This window comes from Malaclemys terrapin, chromosome 4, assembly GCF_027887155.1.
Source record: "Malaclemys terrapin pileata isolate rMalTer1 chromosome 4, rMalTer1.hap1, whole genome shotgun sequence".
NCBI lineage: Eukaryota > Metazoa > Chordata > Testudines > Emydidae > Malaclemys > Malaclemys terrapin.
In genome coordinates this window covers 83780281-83805999 of record NC_071508.1, presented here as the reverse complement: position 1 = coordinate 83805999, position 25719 = coordinate 83780281, and the positions used below count along the sequence as shown (strand labels likewise).

Genomic DNA, 25719 nt, shown 5'->3' with positions numbered 1-25719 from the left:
ATATGTAATCAGGATTTTTTTGTTCATGAGAAAATAATATTAGGTTGGAGGCATCATGGAAACATGATGGCTCATTCCTGAACTTCATCTTTTGGGAGCAGGAATGCTGCTATTGTGCATTAAATAAAAAGTGGTATACTGTCTTTCTGATTACTTAAAATGAATTCCTTATCTGGATACACTGGTCAACAGCAACTGAAAAACAGCAGTTTAGCCAGTTGTAGGGTGGATGAACTTAAATAACTTTTCACAAGCATCTAGAAACACACAAACCTTATATATGTATAAATTGAAGGCATGAAACAAAGGTAAAAGATACAGTGCTGCAACTAAAACAATACTATTGATTTGGAAAAACAAAATTATAGAGAAAATAGTATTTTAACCGATTTTGACATATTGAAATAATAAATTTTCCAAGTACTATTTTAACAAATTATTGTAAGTCGTTTTTCTTTTATACTCCAAAATTTCTAATCCTAGTCTTGGTAACATTTGCCTAATCAAACTGGCTAAAGTAATGAAATCTAAATAGTAATGAGGCCTATTTGTTGTAGCAAAATTCCACATCACTATGCCTCCATAACATGGATGTATATGGGGGGAATACCAGTAGCCTGGGTAGATTATTAGCTATTCTATAACCTCCTTGTCATATTTTTTTCCATTTTAGCTTCGGCAAAATCAATATTGTCCTTTTTAACAGAATGTTGTGATAGCAGGAAATGACGTACCACCTACTGGAGTCAGGCAGGGCAGGTGTTTTAAGTAAAAAAAAAATTCTAGGACTACAGAAAATGGTATTGTAAAGTCCACAAAAGCATTAAGATAATAGCAGGGTATGTGTGGTACCTTACAAAGTTTGTGATAATTACCAAAATAGGGCTGGCATATTGTGTGGAACTGGATGGTACTGATTTTTAGACAATGTATTTAAAATCCACCAGTTTGTAAAAACCAAAAAACAAACATGTTCCTAAAATGCAATTGAATGTTGGTGGAAAGTACCTGAGATAGAAACCTAAGTGCCCCTTATGCATATGACTTAGACTCACCTTAGCTGCAATGGCTGCAGCAGTTATATGTGAAGAGGAACTATCCTCTGTTGAGGCTACTCCACTATCCTTCTTCTCTTCCTCCTCTTCCTCGCACTGTACACCTTTGTCTTCTGTCTGTTTGTGTGGGCTGGTGGTTGGAGGAGGAGAAAGAGGAGGTGGCGGTGAAGGTAGGTCTTCAAGTTCGTCGTGTACCTCCTTTACTTTTACAATGGCATCCCGCAAAAGGTCAATGGCATGAGGTAGGGCTGGCAGTATAAACTGAAAACATTCCTGTGTACAACAAGAAGAGAAATGACAATGAAGAGTTACCTATAGATGAAAATAGGGATTTGACTTCTTTGTCAGTAAGGAGAAATTGGGGTTTAGATCAGATTTTCCATCTGATCAAAAATTAACACCCAATCTCTGGTGGGAGAAGAATCGAGTGAAAATCTAATAGATTAATCAAAGGTGAATTGGGCGCTATACAGTATTATTTTTCATAGAATCATACACAAGAACACTTTGTTGTGCAACAGTTAAAACTGCTAAAATTAACCAACCAATATTACAAACATAAAAATCTAGGATATCGACAGTTAAGTGCCATTGTACACACCATCCAGTAACCAATCCACAACAATTTATAGAATGAACAATCATTAGCCAAACCACAGAACACATATCACAAATATCATGTTTAAACAGACATTCAAAACATAAACAATGTTTATTCTACCCTAGACTCAAACTGTCCCCATTTTGTTCCTTTCATACCCAGAGAAAGATTCTTCAAATCCTTATTCACACCATTAGGGGTTTCTATAATCACGCTTTCACATGGTAAGACACATTATTTTTTATTCTTGGACTTTTCCTATGGGCTGGTAGAATGACACACTATCATTAATGTCATCATAATTTCTTATAACTCAGGATAATTTTACAGTGACCATATAAAATTTTCCTCTAAACCTCCCTTTGTCCTATGTTTTTCTAAAAGATTGTAAGAAGTTTCCATCCTATGGTTGGAGAAATTGAAAAACTGCAGAGACCCTGTAACTGTACTCCTTGTACCTATAATACCAGTCATAGGTGTGATGCATTGCAACAACACATATACAAACAATACCTATGTATTTAGGAATATTTTAATAAAATTAAAACAATCTAGTTGTCTCAGATCCACAGGATTGGTGCTTTTGCCCAAGCTTTGGAACAGTCTCTAGGAGGAACCCTTTCAGTGTTCCAGGCCCTCACTTGTCCTCCAGGCTCAGCCATATGGCTTCACTGCCTCTTTAGACTGGATCTCCTGGGCTTCAGTACTCCTGCCTTACACCGTAAGCTCTGTTCAGCAAGTCCAAATGAGACAGACTCCTGGTAGAGACTTGTACGCTCTTCGAGGATTAATGCACCTCAGCAAGCATTTGCAGTGACACTCAAAGAGCTTTGTCAAAACAGTAGGGTTTGTTAGTCAACTGGAACACAGCATAGTAAGTCTTTAGGTTAGCACTGAGAACTGAAGGTTAAAGTATAGACCATTCTGGTTAGCCCAGCAAAGCTGTATTGAGCCCCATTATTCAAGCTGTGTGCGTGTCTGCGGCCTGGTCTACATTGGGGGGGGGAGGGGGGAGAGGGGAATCGATCTAAGTTATGCAACTTCAGCTATGTGAATAATTAGCTGAAGTCAACGTACTTAGATCTACTTACCGTGGTGTCTTCACTTCGGTAAGTTGACGGCTGACGCTGTCCCATCGACTCTGTCTGCGCCTCTCACCCTGGTGGAGTACTGGAGTTGACAGGAGAGTGCTAGGCGGTCAATTTATCGCATCTAGGCTAGACGTGATAAATCGACCCCCGCTGGATCGATCACTGCCTGTTGATGTAGACAAACCCTGAGGCTTGGTCTACAGTACTTACTTACTTCAGTATAACTACATTGCTCAAGAGTGTGAAAAATTCACATTCCTGAGTGATGTAGTTATACCGACCTTAATTGCTTGTGTAGATAGTGCTATGTCAGCAGGAAGCTCTCCTGCTGACACAGCTACTGCCTCTCACGGTGGTGGAGTTAATAAGCTGATGGAGAGCTCTCTCCTGTCAGCTTAGAGCATCTTCACCAGATGCACTACAGTGGCACAAATGCACCAATGCAGCTGTGCTGATGTAAATCTGTTGTATAGGCCTGCCCTTAGTCTGACCTCCTTGGTCAAACTCCAGGTGAGAACCCTGACTCTTTCCAGCAGCCAGCTCTTATTGCCTGCCTCGCACCTCCTAGCCCTTTGTTTTCAAGCTCGGGAATGTTGCTCAACTTCCCTGCTGAGAAGTGGGGAAATCTATATCCCTTTGGATCACTGGTTGCTAGGTGTCAATGTTCTGATATTGTCTTCTCAAATATTCCATTGATATGGTGACTAAGGGCCAGACAGCTAGACGACATCCATACCCATGTCTCTTCGGCTCTGTCTACACTACAAAAGTAAATCAACTTAAGTTACATTGATGTACAGCCACTACAGTAATTAAACTGCTGCTGCATGTCCACACTATGCTCCTTGTGGTGCCGGTGCACATCCACAGTAGCAGCACTTGCATTGATTCAGAAAGCAATGCATTGTGGGTAGTTTCCCACTGTGCACCTTGCCGCCATCTAGCACGGGGTGTTTTGTGAATGGTTTTCAATGCCTCATGGGTGCAAACGAGTTGCATACTCAGCACCCAACGTTCCAAGGTGATGAGGAACCACAAAGGGCTGAAGTAGGAGAGTTAGTCTGAAAACAAAAAGAGGGCAAGATCCGGTATGGGAACTGATATAACACTCTTGGGTGCCCCTTCAAAAGTTCTGCTTGGGGCAGTAGTGAGGATGATGAAGAAGAGGGTGGCTGCCTGTGCTTATAACCCCAGCTTTGTTTCTTAAACGGGTCTTGGCGCAGTACCGGAGCCGAGAAGTAGACCGGTTATTGAGGTCTGAAGTACTTCCTCAAAGGTACTGGGGCATAGAGGCCCAGGGACTTGAGAGTGGCCCTAGAATCCTTCAGGCCATGGAATTTTGTGTCCATCTGTTCTGAGAAGAGAGATGTTCCCTCAAATGGAAGGCTCTGAATGGACTGCTGAACCTCTGGTGGTAGGCCCGAAGATTGGAGCCAAGAGCACCTTCGCATGATTACTGCCAATGTCATAGTTCTAGCAGCTGTGTCAGCTGCATCCAGGGCAGACTGGACGGAGGTCCTGGCTATAGTCTGACCTACCTCCACCTGAGTGGAGAATTCCTGTCTGGACTTCTGAGAGCAGCGAATCCTTGAATATAGACAAGAGGTCTCAGATGTTATAGTCATATTGCTCATGCGGGGCCTGCTGGTTGGAGATGTGGAGCTGTAATCCACCAGTAGAATAATTTTTTCTGCCAAATAGGTCCAGCTTCTTTGAGTCCATGACCTTGGGGGTCACATCCTGCAGCCCTTGCCTGTCTCTTTTGTGGGTTGCTGCGACCACAAGAAACCCAGGAGGGTGATGGGAATAAAGGTATTCATACCCTTTGTGGAGGACAAAGTACTTTTTCTCTGCTCTTTTTGAAGGGGGGGAGGGGCAGGGAGGACAGAATCTGCCATAGGGATCTAACTGGATCCATAATAGCCTGGTTGAGGGGTAGGGCCACCTTTGAGAGGGCTGCCACGGCCAAGATGTTAATCAGGCTGTGGGAGGATTTTTAAAGTACCTCCACTTCCAGTAGATTAGAAGCCATCCTTTTCAGTAGCTCCTGGTGATCCTGTCATCCTGCGGCGCCGAGCCACTCAACTCCAGCACAGCTTTGTCTGGGAAGGAGGAGGCAGCCTGAACCAGCAGGGGAGCTTCCTCCTTTTCTTCTGCACCAACCATAACATGTAGCCCCAAATCCTGAGTATCAGTACCGTGTTTGGTACTGGAGTCCGGTTCGGGTGCCAGACAGTGCAGTGGAAGGGCCCTTCTCTTGGACCTGTAGTGAGGCGGCCTGGCTCCCGACGGCCCCTGAGAGAGAGGAACCAGAGCAGGCACCCAAGTGGGCGGAGCCACCGCCACCTGTTCTCGCCCCCCGGAAGTCAAGGGGCGGGACAGGAAGTATAAAAGCCAGGCCCCAGCACTCAGTTGGAGCCCAGCGGCCGGAGAGGACAGACGCTCCGGCTCGAGCTCCCGCTAGACCGAGCCTCCCCAGAGCCAGGTACCCTGACGCCGACGGACCGAGCCTCCCCAGGGCCAGGTACCCTGACGCCGACGGACCGAGCCTCCCCAGAGCCAGGTACCCTGACGCCGACGGACCGAGCCTCCCCAGAGCCAGGTACCCTGATGCCGACGGACCGAGCCTTCCCCGAGCCAGGTACCCTGACGTGGACCGCCCGAGCCTCCCTCGAGCCAGGCACCCCGAGGTGGATTGGCCGAGCCTGCCCCGAGCACGGTACCCCGAGGAGTGGCCCGAGCGTCCCCCTGACCCGAAACCGGAGGAGCGGCCCGACCTAGACAGCCCCCAGCAAGCCGAGGAGCCCATGGTGTGGGACCCCGCTGCCGAGCCCAGCGATGAGCAGGTACCCATGGAGGGGGAGATGGAAAGTAGCCCGGGGGTAGCTGACCCCAGTCTGGCTACAGCAGAGGAAGAGCCAATGTTGGTGTGTTGCGGTCAGGACCCCACCGACACAGCGGCAGACTGACTGCTGCTCATAGGGCCCCGGGCTGGGACACACTGGAGTGGGTGGGCCTGTGTCCCCCCTGCCACCCCGCTTACGGGTGGCAGCCTCCCTCTCCAGCCAGTGCTCCGGCATCATACCTGAGCTATTGTTTGTTGCCCCGCCCTGACTAAGGGCCTGGGCTTCCTGACTTTGGTAGTGCTCAGCTCCTGCTACACAGACCTGAGCCCCCTGAACTATTGTTTGTTGCCCCGCCCTGACTAAGGGCCTGGGCTTCCTGACTTTGGTAGTGCTTAGCTCCTGCTACACGGACCTGAGCCCCCCCTGAACTATTGTTTGTTGTCCCGCCCTGACTAAGGGCCTGGGCTTCCTGACTTTGTTAGTGCTCAGCTCCTGCTACACGGACCTGAGACCCCTGAACTATTGTTTGTTGCCCCGCCCTGACTAAGGGCCTGGGCTTCCTGACTTTGTTAGTGCTCAGCTCCTGTTACACGGACCTGAGCCCCCCCTGAACTATTGTTTGCTGCCCCGCCCTGATTGAGGGCCGGGCCTTAGCTACTGGCTTTATTGAGGCTCAGCCTGCAGGAAGGTTCTGAGCCCCCCTGGACCCTTGTGTGTTGCCCGCCCTGAGCTAGCGTGTGGGCTTAATTGACTTTGTAATTATCCAGCTCCGGCCGCGAGAACCGGAGCCCGGACCGGGGTTGCTGCCCAGCCCTGACGGAGGGCTGTAGCTCCTTGCAGAGGCAGTGTACCTTTGGCTTAGCCCCTGCCGGAGGGGCGGAACCCCGAGCCCTTCAGACCCCGAGACACGACTTGGACCGCGTAGTAAAGCGGCCTGGCTCCCGATGGCCCTGAGAGGGCACGACCCTCGCGCCGGACCTTTACAGACCCCACTGAGTATGAACAGCTGGAAGATGTCCCAGTACTGGGGGAAAACACCATGGATTCCCAAAAGGCCATTGGCTCTGCACAGGCCACTGCCCACTGGACCAAGCAGTTGGAGGGGCACCTCCACAGGGATCCAACGGAACATAGGCCAGGTACTGGTATCGGGCCTCTTGGCTGGGTGCATGGCTCCACCTCCAATTCTGATGACAAGTCGGCTTGCGGGGATCATGGATGGAGGTGCCCCTTGCTTCCACCGACCAATGCCAAGGGTCTGGGGAATGGTGCCAGCGCGGGGAAGCCTTTGCCAACATCAGCAGAATCTGTTTCCTTCTGATCAGTATCAAAGGATCCGGTGCTGGATAGGAGCTTGGGGCACCATGCCCCCTTCTGCTTGATATCCTCACCAGTGCCGGATCTTGCTCCACAGGGGTCGGCGGTACCGAAACTGCCATCAGGTTCCTGGCTGCGGTGAATGCCCTTGGGACAGACAGCACCATGAACCTACTTGTGCTACGATATCCCCCCAGTGTCAGTGGTTGGTCCTGCACCAGACTCAACAGCACCCGTGAGCATGGAAGAGTTGATGGTGCTGCTTGCAGGGCAGAGGCAGGGGAGTGGCCTTATGCAAGTCACACACCGCTGCACTCCCCGTGTTTGTCCTTTCTCAGATTGGGGAACATCCCCTCTTGGACTATAGCTTTTTGTGCTTCTTCCTCGGCACTAATAAAGGGGAACAGTGCTGAGAGACATATACCACCAGAGGAGCACTCTGCACTGATGGCGAGATACTTGGTGCCGAGTCTGACCAGCTTGGCTCCGACGCCAGTGTGAGTGCGGCTTCCATCAGGATGGATCTTGGCCTAGCTTCCCTGTCCTTCTTCATATGAGGCTTCAACTGGCGGCAGACCTGGCAATGCTCTCGTACATGAGCTTCCACCAGACACTTCAGACAGCTGGAATGTGGGTCGCTCACCAGCATTGGCTTGCCACAGAAGGTACAGGGTTTGAAGCAGCATATAGGGGAACACATGGGATTCATAAAAATATTACAGAAAACTCCCACTTTGTCACACTAGTACTTTGTGTAATTTGAAAAGAATAGGTGGGTGTGGGTATGTATTTGATTGGCAGTGTGATGGCATGGCCACAGAGGAGAGCAGCCATGTGGCAGGAAGGCATAGGAGCAGAGTAAGGAGGGGAGAAGACAACACTGCATTTGTTATATTTGGTGCTCATTTTCCAAGTTTTCTTTGTAACCAGAAATGCAGAAGCAAATCTTTTTAAAATGAAATCTCCAAATCTGAAGCATCCATTCAACAACAAATAGTTGCCAGAAAAAATGGTTATAATAAATATTGCCAGGAAATAAAAAATGATCACATTAACAAAATAAAAAGTAGTCTATCCTTTAGATGATGCTAGACTCTACACATGAATCAATTTGCCAGAAAGATTAAAAAAAGTCTCAAATGATGCATTTGAATTACAATTCAAGTTAATTAACAGGTTTACTTCTAAATTCTTTGAAAATTAATTCTGTACTCAATGTAACTGCTGTAAGTTAGGTGAGAATACAGATACACTACATTAAACATATATACTAAAAATAATCTTTAAGTGCAAAACTCTTGCTACCGTTTCTCCAAAACTACTATTTTTTGAAAAACAGCCTTGGAAATACCAAAGCACACAACTCTCTTTATTTAAATAAACTCTAAACCTCAAAAAGTGAAACATGATATAAGTGGTGGACAAGGACAGGAAGTTGTAAGCTGACTGAAAATGAAAAGCAGTGAATCTTTGAGGAAGTACACAAAGAATTACTAACACATTAGAAAAGTAAACAGGCTGTTTTAGGGAAAACGAAGCAAGCAAACAACCAAACAAACCCCTGTTTGGTTTAAGTATTGACAAATAGGTTCCAAAAAAGAGTTCTAAATCCCACATTATTTGTAGTATTCAAAACTTTTACTGGCAAACATTAAAAACCCTAGGGGGCAGAATCTCTGCTAGTATAAATTGTCATAGGCCCAATGACATCAGTGGGCCTCTGACAATTTACATCAAGTGTGTACCCCAGGGTGATCTGTCCTTCTGTAGCTGATACAATGGTTTAAGTTAACAAATAAGTTGAAATTAGGTTTTGGGCCTAAGTTAGCCTAAGTGTAGAGGAGTATGGAAAATTGAATTTGCTAGTGTGAGAAAGTTAAAGATAAGTTGGACACAGAATTTAATGGGAAAGTAAAAGTTAGCAAGAACATGACCCAGGGTTATTTTGCTCATTATGTTTAGGCTATAAGTGGTTTAAAGCAAGGTTTTAATGAGTGTTTTTGAGAATTGTGAATGTTTATTAAAATGCTATCTATATTGATAGTATGGGAAGGACTTTGGTGCAGATGTTAATTGAAATAATGTGTAATGTAAAGAGCCAATAAGAAGGTGGTCGAAATACAATTATGGAAAGATCAGTTTTATGTTAATTAATATTATAATAGCTTATAAAAGGAGTAGTTTTGCTAAATTGCCAGTGAGCTCCAATTAATATCAAAAAGTTACCATTAGGTTCTAAGATTATACGGCTATACTTCATTTGGTGTCAGTGGATTGATCATCCATCAATTCAATATTTAAGCTTTGAGCGCATGTGTAATTGTTGTACAGTGTAAGTGGCAATTGCATGACTGTTTGCTTAAGTAATCATTTCTTATTAATAGTTTGGTTGTATCATTCGAAGTGTCACTGCATGGTACTCTACTAAATACATTTTCTGCAACCAACCTAGAGGCTCGAACCTGAAAACTAAGATGGATTTTATTGCATCCTTATCTTTAACAACTTAATGCTAACTGAGAACATTTCAACATAAAGGTTATAAAAGATTATATCTCTTTCTTTTGTTGAGGCCATATTAAATAAAGGAATGGGGCAGGCAAAAAGTAGGAGAAATCTCCCACAAATCTTGATTGTGAGGCACACTGTACAAAAGTTTTCTGAACAGTACATCCCAGCACCACTGATATCTTTCCTTTTGCTCCCAGACCTTATACACCATCACTGCAGAGAAGAATGTGCTGGGTTTTGGCATTCAATCAAACACATTGAGTGCTCTCTAAAGCGAAGTGGAATATTCAGTGTGCCAACCATTACTTAGAGTGTTCACAACCACAGCACAGAAGTACTGGGTAAAGTACAGCTTCTTGTGCGTACAAGTGTTTGTTTCTTCCCACACTATATTGCTAAGGCAAACTAGGGTTGCTAGTTTTGGTTGGACCTATTCCTGGGGGTTTCATCACGACATAATCTTTAATTTCTAGAAACTCCAGAACAATCCTGGAGGTTTGGCAACCGTGGTACAATCTAGTTTACCAGACAAATTGCTCCTCTTAAAAGATGACTAGAGCCATTTTATTGCACTAACAGTTTAATCTCTTTTAAAAATTATCTTTTGAAACATCACACTTCTTTTCATTTATCTACCAAAAAGTAACAATCAGTATAGTCAGAAAAGTGAATATAAAACACTATGTGGGAGGTCTGCTATTTATTTTCTCTTCATGATTTATTCTTCTTCCACGATAAATATGCAGAGTTTAAAAGTAAAAAAATGATTTTGTCTAATTGTCAGGGATATAAAATAAAGAACAGGATCTAAAAATCCAGCTGGGTACTTTTTCTGTCTCATATCATTACCAGTAATAAAGATTCTGCATTTGGAATTTAGCTGCTCATTCTGTTGATAGTGAAACTTAAATTTACAGCTCTTTATATTGGTGTCCTGGTCAGAGCTAAGTACATTGTCAGCGCTTAAATAATTTATTAACTAAATTCCAGATTAATTTATTAAAATAGACTCCAGGGTCTTCTCCTGTAGCTGTGCTACAGAGCTAAGAGGAATAAACACTTCCTCGCACAAGAAGTTGGCAGTTGTGAATCATAAAATATGAAGGAAGCATATACAGAGTAAGAAGGAATGATTTTTACACGTTTACTTTTTTGACCATGATGGCATTTTAACTTCTCCCGTTATTAGGGAAATTGCAGTCTTGCATGTTTTCCAGCTCTGAATGTTAACATCCACACACCCTCTTTTTACCTTCCAGTGATATTTAGTAAGGTTATTTTAATGAAATTAAAAGGGACGTAACAATTCATGAGAAAAAGTAAATCCTCATTTGATACCTCTGTAACAAACTCATTCAATTCAGTTCTTGAGGTTCCTACATCCCAGAAGTATACCTCTCTATCATGGGTCTTAATAACCTTTGCTGAAATCTAAGAGATCTTGACTTCTTAAGCTACATTAATTGAGGGGGGGAAGAGAAAGACAAAGAAAGCACATCAGGTTACAAAAACACTTCCTTTATGAAATTTCACTACATATTTTTTCCTTTATTTTTCAGAAGATCTTGTTCTTTATCACTTGTACATATTGCATGTATTTGTTAAAATAACTATTTCTCAATATGTTGTACCCCTTTTCATCATCCTTTGTCTATTTATTTTCCTATCTTTACATTGTGAGTAACTCAGGGCAGAGATCGTGCCTTCTTTTTGTTTGGATAACACCTAGTACATTGTGGGTCTACTGGAAATAGTAAATAAAAATTATCAAAAAAACAATGCCACTCTATCTCCCCCATAGTTTAACACATGGGACATCAATCTCTAGAATCTAAAAAAGGGGCAATATAATGTGTTGAAATAATGTTGTCTCTTTGGGATTACCCCACCTATAAATTGTCAAAACTTCTTCAAGCTTATTAATACTCATTTTTTATTTTTGCTTAAACAATAATAAATATGGGGTAAAATTCTCATTTTGATGTGAATCTTTCACAGCTGTGATGGAAACTCTAAAATATAACATAATTGGGGTAGTGTATTAGAATCAGGAAATGAAAACAACTTAAAATAGAAAACTGACCAGCTAGTTTCACTGTCCAAGCTGAGTGAAAGGCAAAAAGAAAACAAAGTACATGAAGGGTGAAAAATAACTTTGAGTTTTAAAATTCTTTCAGTTGTAATAACTCTGAAATTCAATAACGAAAGAAGAGATTGTTTGGAATATATACATCTTCATAACAGTTTAAAAACTGTTGCCCTACACCTTTTTTTTCCCCTTTCCTGACCAAAATTGGTAGTAAGAAAGAAATGAATTCCTTGTACACAAGACTGAGCTGGATCTCTTATTTCTCCCTGAGAATCAGAATGTAGAGTCTTGTGGCTGCAGAGAGCAATGCACTTGATCCTGTTTTTGGCTATATTAACACATATATACATGTATTTTTGTAAAATTGGTTGGGCAGCTAATTTTCTGCCATGTCAAGCAATGTGAAGTCCTTCTTATAGGATGGCAGCAAGCTCTAAAGGTAGACTCAGTATAAACACTTCTTACCTGTGACCCTTTCTTGCTGCCTGGCAGGTTAATTATGAGAGTTTTTCCTCTGATTCCACATACAGGTCTGAAAAGAAAGAGAAACAGGGTGAAATGTATGCAAGTTCCATCTTTCATGGGAAAACCCCATCATGAAAGGGCAATTATAACTAGTCACCACTGCCTGCCAGTTCAGTTTGCCTGCTTTCAAAATGCCTCGTGGTCACATTCTAATCAAGGGTTGAATTAGGACAGGGGGTGAGATGTGCTCAGAAGAAACAGGACCAGAAGCAGCATCAGGTAAGGCAGACAATCAGAATTCCACATTTGATCAAGTGTAATATAAAGACATTGATTGGGCCAGAGCCCCATTTGGCGTAAATCTGTTTAGCGCCATTAACGAAGAAGTGGGCAGTAGCCCACGAAAGCTTATTCTCTAATAAATTTGTTAGTCTCTAAGATGCCACAAGTACGCCTGTTCTTTTTGCGGATACAGACTAACACGGCTGCTACTCTGAAACCTGTCATTAACTTAATTGTTTAGCTCCATCAAATAAGGATCTGGCCTATTTGCTCAAATTCTTTGGTTTGTGTACAACTTGAGTAATGGTTTCAGAAAATTATTTTGACTAGGAGCTAAAAATAACAATAGGTCACTCCAAGTTCCATTTGTTCTATTTTATGTTTTTTAATTGCAGTATAAGAAAAGAACAAAGGGAAACAATAATAATTCTCATATATAAAAATGTAAGGACTGTTAGTACAGCAACCTGGACAGAATGGTATCATATTCATTTCAAACCTAAAGGGCAATTTTCAAATCTTATTCTCCCCATGAGTCTGCTTTGCACTCAGCAGTGAAAAAGCCAAGATGAAGTGATGATTTGCAGCAGAGAATTTGAGATAGAGCCTATCTCATCAGCATGGAAGATAAAAAATGAATACTACTACTATTGCTAAGCAGTTATGTAGATGACTTAACATTTTCAAAGAGCTTCACAACTTTAACCATCTATTCCTTTGGCACCCCAGACTACACCTCCATTTTAAAGATTGGGGGGAAAAGGAAAAGAGATAAGTGATTTGCAAAAAGACAAAGCAGAAGTTGGTTTCAGAACCTCAGAATCAGCCCGGATCAGGCTCTCAATCCTTTACTCAGACAACGTCTCTACCATACAATATAAAATACGGTATATATAATAAATTTTACTTTTATATTTCAATACCACATTGGGTATGTCTACACTGCATTGTAATCCTGGGTCTGTGGGACCAGTGCTTGTGGACTTGGTGTTTCCAAGCCCATGCTTGAAAAAACCTGGGTTTACAATTGCTGGACCTGGGTTACACAACTGTGCTAATGCATCCATATTGCACTATGCAGACCTTCTGACTTGGATCTGTGGCTTGAGTTGTGTCCACACTGCAAAATGACAGGGCTCGGATGTGAGTCTCAGCAGTACTCAGGATCCAACCTCCAGGTGGATTCTGGGACCAGGGTCCTGAGTGCTTGCTGACCCAAGCCAGACAGATTGTGTGTGGACAGTAGGGGGAGTTGGGCTCAAAACTGAGTCTAAGCCTGGGTTTACAATGCAGTGTACACATACCTCTAGATGCCCGAAGTCAGGATTGAGGCCCTGTAGTGTACCTCTTTGCAGAAAAAAGTAGGCAGAATACCTACCCCTAAGAAAACAAGTGATATATAAAGGGAAGAAGAGATGAATACATCAAAATATATACAGGTAATTATATACAATGTACAATTCCTTTTTAAAAAAACATATCCTGCATTATATCTATATCTATTCATTAGATATTCCTAACTATCATTTACATTTGTAGGCATTTATGTCAAAAGTGGGTTCTGAGAGGTATTTGAAAAAGGAGGGTAGTGGCCTTAAGGATCAGCTCAGGAAGGACGTTCCATGTGTAAGTGGTGTCATGGAAGAAAGTGATAAGGTGTTTGGGGCAGTAGGTAAGTTGGTGGTCAACGATGACATTACCTGCAGAGCAAGGGAACTATATGCATCCGAAGAAGTGGGCTGTAGTCCACGAAAGCTTATGCTCTAATAAATTTGTTAGTCTCTAAGGTGCCACAAGTACTCCTGTTCTTTTCACATGAGTAGTCACTCATGTTTGTACATATTTACAGGATCAGCACCTAAATTCAAAATTTTACCCACAGGTATCTATGAGTGGAGACAGTGAATACATCATAGGATGGAGTTTTCCTTGACACTGAAAGTAAAGAAACATCGTGAGCGTTGCCACAAATGATGCCCCAGATGTACATCTGTAGCCCAATCCAAAGTACATTAGCATCACCAGAGCGCACTACAACCTATGGGACTATGAAGCGTTATCAGGAGAGGTTTTTTCCCAGAACTCAGCTAAAGAACATTTAGTCAAAACCAAGAGAAGAGGGAGAAAAATTGCAAGTCCAGGAAGGTACCTGTCCTTCACCAGGCAACCCCAACATAGTGCAAATCAGTCTACTAGCAATTTAGATGCAGTGATGTTACGTATTTGTGGCACAATTTGTCCTTATTTATGCATTAGAGAATCCCATCAGATACGAACAGATGCATATTTTCCTCATGACTTCATTTCAATATAATGAGGTGCCATGAGGGTATCCTGAGAGTCCTTTCCAACCTCAGTCACTGACTACAGCTGCTCCAGGTCTTCTTAACCACCACTGTGCTTTATTATATATTACATTTACAATCATTGCCAGCTTCCCAACTAGCTTCTGAGGAAGGGTACAGTAGCAGCAGCCAGTTCTGGTTACTTTTGTCTTCCTCTCCTCCCAGCACTTCCGTCCTGTTTACTTATATAGTCCTAGCTGCTGGATATTTCCATCCAACTAGCCTCTCAGCTGTATCTTCTCTCATTTAATTGGTTTCAGAGTAGCAGCCATGTTAGTCTGTATCCGCAAAAAGAACAGGAGTACTTGTGGCACCTTAGAGACTAACAAATTTATTTGAGCATAAGCTTTGGTGGGCTACAGAGACGAGTGGCTGGGTCATTACACATATTGAATCTATTTCACCGTGTTAAGTATCCTCACATCTTCTTGTCAACTATCTAAAATGGGCCACCTTGATTATCACGACAAAATTTTTTTTCTCCTGCTGATAATAGCTCATCTTAATTAATTAGCCTTTTACAGTTGGTATGGCTACTTTCACTTTTTCATGTTCTCTGTACGTATATATATCTTCTTACTATATGTTCCATTCTATGCATCTGATGAAGTGGGCTGTAGCTCACCAAAGCTTATGCTCAAATAAATTTGTTAGTCTCTAAGGTGCCACAAGTACTCCTGTTCTTGTCTCATGTAATTGGTCACCTCTGCCAACCACCTATCTTTCAATCAGTGCTCAAATAATATAAACTGGTGGGGAGCTGAGTGACAGGGTGTTGAGTCAGCTCCTGACAGCACGCTTTGTTACATGAGGATTCTTTGCAGAAGTTCCTACATAATTTTGCTAGACTTTGTAGGTCCTGCTTTGTTGCAAGTGAATTAATAATTTGCAAAGAATTTATGCCACAAGTTTTGCTTTTTTCTATTTATTAAATATTTGAGAAGAGATTGGAAATTTCTCATAATTTTAGATTACGTTGTTTAAAAATTACATTTATTCTATGGCTTGATAAGCAACATCTTAAAATTTCAGCTACACAGCCGGGTTGTGATTGGCCACATAAGCCATATAGTATTGTTTCTTTTCTCCGACTGAAAGATTGAATCTTGGTATAAATGCTTTCAAAAAGTAAATCTAAGTGAGTACTCAAGCATGTGAACCTAAAATTCACTTCCTACAGACATTCATACTAGTAAAACTGTTTTGCAGGAATGTCTGCAGAAAACAAAGACAAAAGGGGCATGAAAATAGCAAAAGCCAATTCATGTAAAAAAAGTAGGTGAATTGTATTGACTGCCTGATTGCAGCACTTACCCAGCTCTGAACATTCTTCATTAAAAAGATTGGACAGATGTTTGCTTTTACAATTTAGTTGTCTAAAATGTTAGAGTGGTAGCTAAAGGGCAAAAGTGAAGCCACCGTGAAAACTGCACACTGTAAATGCACCAGGAGTCCAGTGGCACATTAAAGACTAACAGATTTATTTAGCCATAAGTTTTCGTGGGTAAAAAAACACTTCTTCAGTTGCATCTGAAGAAATGTTTTTTTAGCCACGAAAGCTTATGCCCAATTAAATCTGTTAGTCTTTAAGGTGCCACTGGACTCCTTGTTGTTTTTGTGGGTACAGACTAACACAGCTACCCCCTGATACTATCTGCAAAATGGAAGCACATAGTGAACCAATATGTGAGTAGTTTTAATTGTTCCTGTCATTAAGAATCACTGCAGTAGGCCCTGAGTCAGGACAGCCCTTACGTGTTGTTCTGAATAGGGATGCTTTCTTGAATCTCTGCCATAGGGAGGAGTTTGCCTGCTCTTCTTTTTAGTAAAACATTTAAAAAAAATACAATTATTAGATGTTGCAATGGAGTCATAAGAGTGCCTCTCAATTTTATACAGCAAACTGAACAAGTTTTTAGTGAAAATCCTAGGGTGTGGTGGGAGGGAGCAAAAACCAAACACACACACCTAGGTTTAAGCATCAGTCTGGGAAAAATAAGGTGTCACAAATTTTTAGCAAATGAAAAGGTAAGTCACAGAAAATGAGAGGAGGAAGGGGAAAATATATTTCTTGCTGGAATGTTACTGAACATTTAGAGCCAAGGACCATAGCTGATTTATGAGGGAGGGAATTTCCCTGGCTTTCTCCCTATACAAATAATTCACTGTCTTAATGGCACTTAGAGGCTGTACTGCATTTTTCTGGCAGGGTTACACATTTCCTAGTGACAGGTGTCAAAATGTTCAGCATTAAAGGGCACAGTAGCTTTTCAGCGCCTCAGAATGAGCCTTTCATGTCATTGCTAACTTGACCCACAGAGAACACAAGTCTTGCTGTGCAGTTCAAATGTGTTTTGTCTAACAGTCTCTGTACTGCCTCATGTATTAGCATATTTCAGGTGCAATACTGCTCAGTTTAGAAATCTCTTCCAAGGGAACTGAGTAACAGCTTAAGGTTACTAGATATCTTGCAAAGTTTCAAGTGGCAATTTGTCCACTTGACAACGTGAATTGCATGTTTAACAAGAGATGACAACATTTCCTTCCTCGTCCCTTTTCCCTTCCTAGTCTGTCACAGGAAATGGCATGGCATGAAAAATGAAGATTACATTGTGCATGTAAAATTACAACATTGTCAACTCTTGCATTTTTTCATGAATGACAGCATTTTGGGTGGAGGTGGAGCCAGTCTTACAATGAGTGAGAAAATCCAGCCCTCCTTGAGCAGTGGTTCTCAACCTGCAGCCCAACCACCACACAGCTGATATATATATATATATATATATATATATGATGTGAATGCAGCTCACATAACACATAGAGAGCTGCATATATGGCCCACATTGGTAAACAGATTGAGAACCAATGCTCTAGAGAATATAAATCCTCTGATTGGTTGTCTGTGCCACTTGCCCATCTCTGGAGCAGAACAACCAATCAGAACAGCTACAGGAAGAGTGTGTTCTCTCTCTCTTCTCTCCCCATTCCTCCTTCCCTCCCCTTCCTCCCCCTGAGCAGCCCAAAGCCATTTTCACAGGAGGAGAGAGGGGATGAGGGAGCTAAAGAGCCCTGAAGCTCAGAGAGAGACTGTTCCCTCCTTTCCCCATTCCCTCCTACAACCAATTGGGCCAAGACAGTGCCCGTGAAGCACCCAGCCTGGGAAGGGGCAGAGAGGGCAGAAGAGCCATTGGAGATGCCTCTCCAGCCTGGAAGGGGGAGAAGGGAACCCTACTGCAGATCCTCAAGGGTGAACAGACCCATGAGGCACGGAGGGGTGGGGGAGAGGCAGGGTTTGAACTGATGCAGATGAAAAAACTGCGATTTACGCTGCTCTGCAAGGGACATGCCCTTGCATGTGGTTTGGAAAGTGCATGTGAAAAATATGCAAATTGGACAGTTCAATCATATTACTGCTAGTTTATGCAACTATTTAAATTTCATGCCATGTGTGGAGCCAGAAGTTTTTGTTTCAATACACTCACTGAGTGTCAAGAAAGAAAGAAAGAAAGAAAGAAAGTTGATGCAGCAGCAACCGCTACATTTTGGTTAAAGCTGGATCTTTACAACAGAATTCTCTGTATTTATCTTCTATGCAGTATCTATCCTAACTATTAGGAAAGAAGATTTCCAGGTATCCTAGCACTACACTACAAATATGAAGCGCTTAATTTAATAAATACTGTGTCTGGCTTTGCATGCCACAGCAGCAGATTTTAGAGGGCTTCCAAACAATAAGCCATACATCTCCACCTGGCAAGGCCTAGGTGGGATACAATGTATAACACAATTCCACATCACGCAGGAAATTTAAATTGTTGTGGACTCATTCCTTTCGTGCACATAACTCTTTCTACAACCTCAATTTCATGATTCTTGAATTCTGATCTAAATAATTTCAACAATAAAAGTGAGATGACCAACACTACCAACCTCACAAGTTCAAAAACAGACTAAAGCAGCAGTCAGCAAGAACTGCAGTGGCATCTATTGGTGACAAATGGAACAGCAGCCCAAAGCTTAAAGTTTAGGTTGCCAAGTGTGGCTTCTAACTGGTGAAGCCAGATCTGGACATCAATTCCAGCTTAGCCTGAAGTCCTGAGCTGCCCATAAGTTCCAGTGAGACCATGCAATGCAAATAAAAGTGCTCCAAAATTGCAGGATCACAAAAATACTTTGATAGTTGGCAACTCTGAAGCATACCAAATTTCTATGGATTCTTGGTCGTTTTGGGGATAAATGAGTGATATCCCTCAACGAGGCACACTTGACAGATATGCACTGAGCTACAGGCTATCTTCAGCTGCATGAAGAGGATAGCAAATTGTTGCAAAAAAGGAGACACACTGAGGAGGGGATGTCCTGATACTGGGACTAGAATCTAGTGGTGAAGCCGGGGTGGGTGTGTGGGTGAGAAGAAACAGCAGTACTGAGGATTGATTGGAAGCTGTAGGGAAGGGAGAGACAGCTAGTCTCAGACCTCTCATATGAGAGCCATGGAGGTCTGAGACTAGCTGGAGAAGGAGAATGGGAACAAACAAAGGGTGAGGAGAACTGTGACTGCTTGGGCAAAGAGACTGGGACTGGGATGAGAAGTCTGAGTAGTGGAGACTGGGACTATGTATGTACCTAGCCAATAATACTTGGTGATTACCTATACAAAATTGTAACCCAGATGTTGGATACACCTTTCCCCCAACTAAATCAAGTTTTTTAGTGTCCCTATGTTTGGATGTTGATTTTATATGGCCCTGGTTTAGGATGACCATACGTCCCGTTTTGGCCAGGAGAAGTCCCCTTTTTCAGCTCTGCCCCAGCCGTTCCTACTTTTTCGCCAAAACTGGGTGTTTGGCCCCGCTGCAAGGCAGAGTGGAGAGTGGCAGCTGCTGCTTGGGGGTCAGCTGAAGGCAGCACTGCCACCAGCAGCATCGGAGAAATTTGCTGCTGGCGGGCAGCACTGCCTTCAGAACTGACACCCTCCCCCCCATGTGGTGCAGAGCTCGGGCACTCAACCACAGCCACGAGCGGGGTGGGAGGGTTGTTCTGGTGAGCCTGGTGCACGGTGGAGGGGGAGGAGAGGAGGATGCATGATATTCATTGGATTGGTACGAGGTAAAACTGTGTCCCTACAAAGTGATCTGAATCTCAGAGGATTGGGGGAAGTGACTTAAAGGCAGGAGGGATGCCCCAGGAATTCCAATAAGGCACTGCAGGAACGGATTCGGCATTGGGGCCCAATTATGCTGACTCCATTGAGTTCTCTCTCTTGACCTGGTTCTGTACCCATTTTCATGGCAAGTTTGAGAGGATGTCCCCAAAGAAGGAGGGTGAGAGACTTGGGACCTTCTAGACTTTGAAGGTGAGGCATAAGATAAAACCTCTAGATTACAAAGATAAGAAGGAATAATTCATCAGCCATGATGGTATGGTATCCAGGGGAATTGCAGGAGACAGAGAGCCACTACTGATGGAGGGACTGGAGGCTTGCAGCCAATAGGTACCAGGTGCCTTGAATGAGGTGATACTGGTGATCTCTTCATTGACGGTGTCAAGGTAAATACTGCCAGGGCCAATTGTACCAAAGGTCGTATTGTGTCCAGTGCAATGTATGTCTCACGGGTAGGACCAGTGTGGAACCCTGCATATCATACATCTGGAAGAGTGGAGAATCTGACACTGACAAGCACAGGAGATCTTTAGCTGCAACACATGCTTCTGGCATTGTTGGTACTGACAATGGTTACTGACCCTCAATGTGTGGTGGTACCGAGGTGGAGGCAGATTCCCAGCCCAGAACAGTAGATGACATCAGTCTCAGCGGTTTTGTTGACAGTACCAGATTTGATGGTACCAGGGAACTTCAATCCAGGGCTCAAGCTCTATCTTTGGTACCCAAGCAATTCTGAAAGGGCTTTGATAAGGGTTGACAATGGTCTGAGACCTTCTTGCTGTAAGAGGAGCTCTTTTTAGCTCTCGATGGCCAAGCTGGAGTTTTATCTGTATTGCTCTGCGCCAACCTTCCAAGTTCAGGGGCAGGTCTCAAAGCACACTCTATAAGAAAGTCCCACAGCCTCACCTCTCTAGATTTTTCAGTCCTATTTTTGAAGGATCTCACATCTGGGACTTTTCTCTCTCCCAGACACTTTAAGAACTAGGAAGGAGGGCTGCTAACAGGCATTGTTACTCTGAAGATGGAATAGTGCTTAAAACTGGGTGACTTCAGCATGTTGAAGCCCTGGTACCAAGCTACTGCTCAGAACAGAAACCAAGACAAATTTTAAGTAAATTATTCTAAATGGGACAACAATAGTACTACTAGCTAACTAACAATTATATACAACTAACTAACTATACACAACTGGAAAAATAATTCTTGATAGAGGTAAAAACTCTTTGAGCAAGAGCACATGTGAGGCTCCAACTACCAACCATGGGTGATGAGAAGAACTGAAAGGGACTCCCTCTTTATAACCTTGGCTGGGGGTGCAAGGAGGATCAGAGTGAATTCACTGCCCCACTATGGCTTCAGTGCACAAAGTATGCATGCATTTAATGTGGAATAGATGTGTAACTCTGGTCTACAATTTTTGAGAAGTCGTCTGCTTCAGAGATAAAATGTGCTATTTATTATGTATTTTCATGTGCTGAATTCAAATATGACAATTAAAACAACTGATTGGCTACTGTTTCTAAGATATTTAAGTTTTTACATTTTATGTCTATCTATATTGTGTAGATAGTAGAGTTTTAATCTTAAATTGTAAACCTACGTCTTTTCATGTGTTTATGGTTGCTTTACATGATAATATTTCACCTGTCCTGTTTATGTAACACTTTAAAAATCAGCAAAAGGGTTATATAAATAAATTTTATTATGAAACAAAAGGCAAAAAACTATTATGTACATAGTTTAGTCCTATTCAGTGTCTACTCGGCGCTTCTTGGCTTGTCTCTTGTATTCATTAAATGGAGCATCTCTTGTCACTGTCCAGCAATAGTCTGCAAGCATTGATGGGCTCCATTTGCCCTGATAGCGTTTCTCCATTGTTGCAATGTCCTGGTGAAATCACTCGCCGTGCTCGTCACTCACTGCTCCGCAGTTCGGTGGAAAAAAATCTAGATGAGAGTGCAAAAAATGTATCTTTAGTGACATGTTGCAACCAAGGCTTTTGTATGCCTTGAAGAGGTTTTCCACCAACAACCTGTAGTTGTCTGCCTTGTTGTTTCCGAGAAAATTTATTGCAACTAACTGGAAGGCTTTCCATGCCGTCTTTTCCTTGCCACGCAGTGCAGGGTCAAATGCATCATCTCGAAGAAGTTCACGAATCTGAGGACCAACAAAGACACCTTCCTTTATCTTAGCTTCACTTAACCTTGGAAATTTTCCACGGAGGTACTTGAAAACTGCTTGTGTTTTGTCAATGGCCTTGACAAAGTTCTTCATCAGACCCAGCTTGTTGTATAAGGGTGGTAACAAAATCTTCCTTGATTCAACAAGTGGTGGATGCTGAACACTTTTCCTCCCAGGCTCCAAAGACTGTCAGAGTGGCCAATCTTTCTTGATGTAGTGGGAATCTCTTGAACGACTATCCCATTTGCAGAGAAAACAGCAGTACTTTGTGTATCCAGTCTGCAGACCAAGCAAGAGAGCAACAACCTTCAAATCGCCACAAAGCTGCCACTGATGTTGGTCATAGTTTATGCACCTCAGAAGTTGTTTCATGTTGTCATAGGTTTCCTTCATATGGACTGCATGACCAACTGGAATTGATGGCAAAACATTACCATTATGCAGTAAAACAGCTTTAAGACTCGTCTTCGATGAATCAATGAACAGTCTCCACTCATCTGGATCGTGAACGATTTTGAGGGCTTCCATCACACCATCGATGATGTTGCAGGCTACAAGATCTCCTTCCATGAAAAAGAATGGGACAAGATCCTTTTGACGGTCACGGAACATGGAAACCCTAACATCACCTGCCAGGAGATTCCACTGCTGTAGTCTGGAGCCCAACAGCTCTGCCTTACTCTTGGGTAGTTCCAAATCCCTGACAAGGTCATTCAGTTCACCTTGTGTTATGAGGTGTGGTTCAGAGGAGGAGGATGGGAGAAAATGTGGGTCCTGTGACATTGATGGTTCAGGACCAGAAGTTTCATCCTCTTCCTCGTCTGACTCAAGTGAGAATGATTCTGGTGCATCAGGAACCGGCAGTCCTTTTCCGTGGGGTACTGGGCGTATAGCTGATGGAATGTTTGGATAATGCACAGTCCACTTTTTCTTCTTTGACACACCTTTCCCAACTGGAGGCACCATGCAGAAGTAATAATTGCTGGTATGATCTGTTGGCTCTCTCCAAATCATTGGCACTGCAAAAGGCATAGATCTTCTTTTCCTATTCAACCACTGGCAAAGATTTGTTGCACAAGCGTTGCAGCATATGTGTGGGGCCCATCTCTTGTCCTGATCTCCAATTTTGCAGCCAAAATAAAGGTGATAGGCTTTCTTAACCATAGTGGTTATACTGCGCTTTTGTGATGCAAAAATCACTTCACCACAAACATAGCAGAAGTTATCTGCACTGTTCACACAAGTACGAGGCATCTCTGCTCACTTTGGGGCTAAACAGAAATGTGTCCCTTTGCAAAATCAAACACTGACAAGTAAGAGAGCACGACACTGTATGATTTCTAGAGCTGATATAGGGCAATTTGTTCAGCAGAGTGATGTAAGCTTCGTTATGATTGCATCATCCATGACTTCTAGGAATAACATGACGCAATTCATATCATGTATGACGCAATACCAGCTTCAGATTGGGCTTTTGGTATAAAGGTGGAGGCTGAGCTGATTTAGGGACCCTCTGTTGATCCGCAGATTAACATAAGTCTGTTACTAAAATGGAAAAACCCTGCTGGAAGAGTTGAAGGACTGGAGAAATACCAGGGTCTCGATAAAAGAACAGGAGTACTTGTGGCACCTTAGAGACTAACAAATTTATTTCAGCATAAGCTTTCGTGGGCTACAGACTACTTCATTGGATGCATAGAATGGAACACACAGAAAGAAGATATTTATACATACAGAGAACATGACAAGGTGGAAGTAGCCATGCCAACTGTAAGAGGCCAATCAATTGAGATGAGCTATCATCTGCAGGAGAAAAAAAAAACTTTTGAAGTGATAATCGAGATGATCCATAGAAGGTGTGAGGATAACTTAACATGGGGAAATAGATTCAATTAGTGAAATGACCCAACCATTCCCAATCTCTGTTTAAACCTAAGTTAATTGTATCTAATTTGCATATTAATTCAAGTTCAGCAGTCTCTCTTTGGAGTCTGTTTTTGAAGTTTTTTTGTTGCAAAATTGCCACCTTCAAGTCTGTCACTGAGTGGTTAGAGAGGATGAAGTGTTCTCCCACTGGTTTTTGAATGTTATGATTCCTGATGTCAGATTTGTGTCCATTTATTCTTTTGCGTAGAGATTGTCCAGTTTGGTCAATGTATATGGCAGAGGGGCATTGCTGGTACATGATGGCATATATCATATTGGTAGATGTGCAGTGAACAAGCCCCTGATGGCGTGGCTGATGTGATTAGGTCCTATGATAGTGTCACTTGAATAGATATGTGGACAGATTTGGCATCAGGCTTTGTTGCAAGGATAGGTTCCTGGGTTAGTGTTTATGTTGTATGGTGTGCGGTTGCTGGTGAGTATTTGCTTCAGGTTGGGAGGCTGTCTATAAGCGAGGACTGGCCTGTCTCCCAATATCTGTGAAAGTGAGGGATCATCTTTCAGGATAGGTTGTAGATCTTTGATGATGCCATGGAGAGGTTTTAGTTGGGGGCTGAAGGTGACGGCTAGTGGTGTTCTGTTATTTTCTTTGTTGGGCCTGTCCTGTAGTAGGTGACTTCTGGGTACTCTTCTGGCTCTATCAATCTCTTTTTTCACTCAGCAGGTGGGTATTGTAGTTTTAAGAATGCTTGATCGAGATCTTGTAGGTGTTTATCTCTGTCTGAGGGATTGGAGCAAATGCGGTTGTATCGGAGAGCTTGGCTGTAGACAATGGATCTTGTGGTGTGTCCTGGATGGAAACTGGAGGCATGTAGGTAAGTATAGCGGTCAGTAGGTTTCTGGTATAGGGTGGTGTTTATGTGACCATCGCTTATTAGCACAGTAGTGTCTAGGAAATGGACCGCTTGTGTGGGTTAGTCTAGGCTGAGGTTGATGGTGGGATAGAAATTGTTAAAATCATGGTGGAATTCCTCGACGGCTTCTTTTCCATGGATCCAGATGATGAAGATGTCATCAATGTAGCGCAAGTAGAGTAGGGGCGTTAGGGGACGAGAGCTAAGGAAGCGTTGTTCTAAGTCAGCCATAAAAATGTTGGCATACTGTGGGGCCATGCGGGTACCCATAGCAGTGCCGCTGACTTGAAGATATATATTGTCCCCAAATGTGAAATAGTTGTGGGTGAGGACAAAGTCACACAGGTCAGCCACCAGGTTTGCCGTGATATTATCGGGGATACTATTCCTGATGGCTTGTAGTCCATCTTTGTGTGGAATGTTGGTGTAGAGGGCTTCTACATCCATAGTGGCCAGGATGGTGATTTCTGGAAGATCACCGATGGATTCTAGTTTCCTCAGGAAGTCAGTGGTGTCTCGAAGATAGCTGGGAGTGCTGGTAGCGTAGGGCCTGAGGAGAGAGTCCACATAGCCAGACAATCCTGCTGTTAGGGTGCCAATGCTTGAGATGATGGGGCGTCCAGGATTTCCAGGTTTATGGATCTTGGGTAGCAAATAGAATACACCTGGTCAGGGTTCTAGGCATGTGTCTGTACAGATCTGTTCCAGGTGTATTCTATTTGCTACCCAAGATCCATAATGGGATGAGCACAATAAATGGGCAGGGGGACTGCAAGACTAAATCCTCAGCCTGGAGGGAGAGGGACGTGGGTTCTGACCCACAGAGAGGTGATGGCTGGGATGCCCTTGAGCAAATCACAGAGGGGACCAGGAGTACAGTTAACTCTGGAACTGACAAGAGGCATATCAAATTGGGCACCCAGAATTAGTGTATACCTTTGAACTTCATCTCAATATGCCTCAGTTCC

At 43.1% G+C, this 25719-nt stretch overlaps 1 protein-coding gene across 6 annotated transcripts in view; it reads right to left on the bottom strand.

Annotated features, from left to right (window-relative positions):
- GPHN (gephyrin) overlaps positions 1–25719 on the bottom strand; it is a 453097-nt gene that overhangs the window by 179504 nt on the left and 247874 nt on the right. For all 6 annotated transcript variants that reach the window (XM_054026831.1, XM_054026833.1, XM_054026832.1 and 3 more), the window contains exons 5-6: positions 11976–12042; positions 1056–1328 (exon numbers count right to left, since the gene is read on the bottom strand). In XM_054026831.1, coding sequence (XP_053882806.1) covers positions 1056–1328; positions 11976–12042 — 340 coding nt within the window. The remainder of the gene's footprint in view (positions 1–1055; positions 1329–11975; positions 12043–25719) is intronic.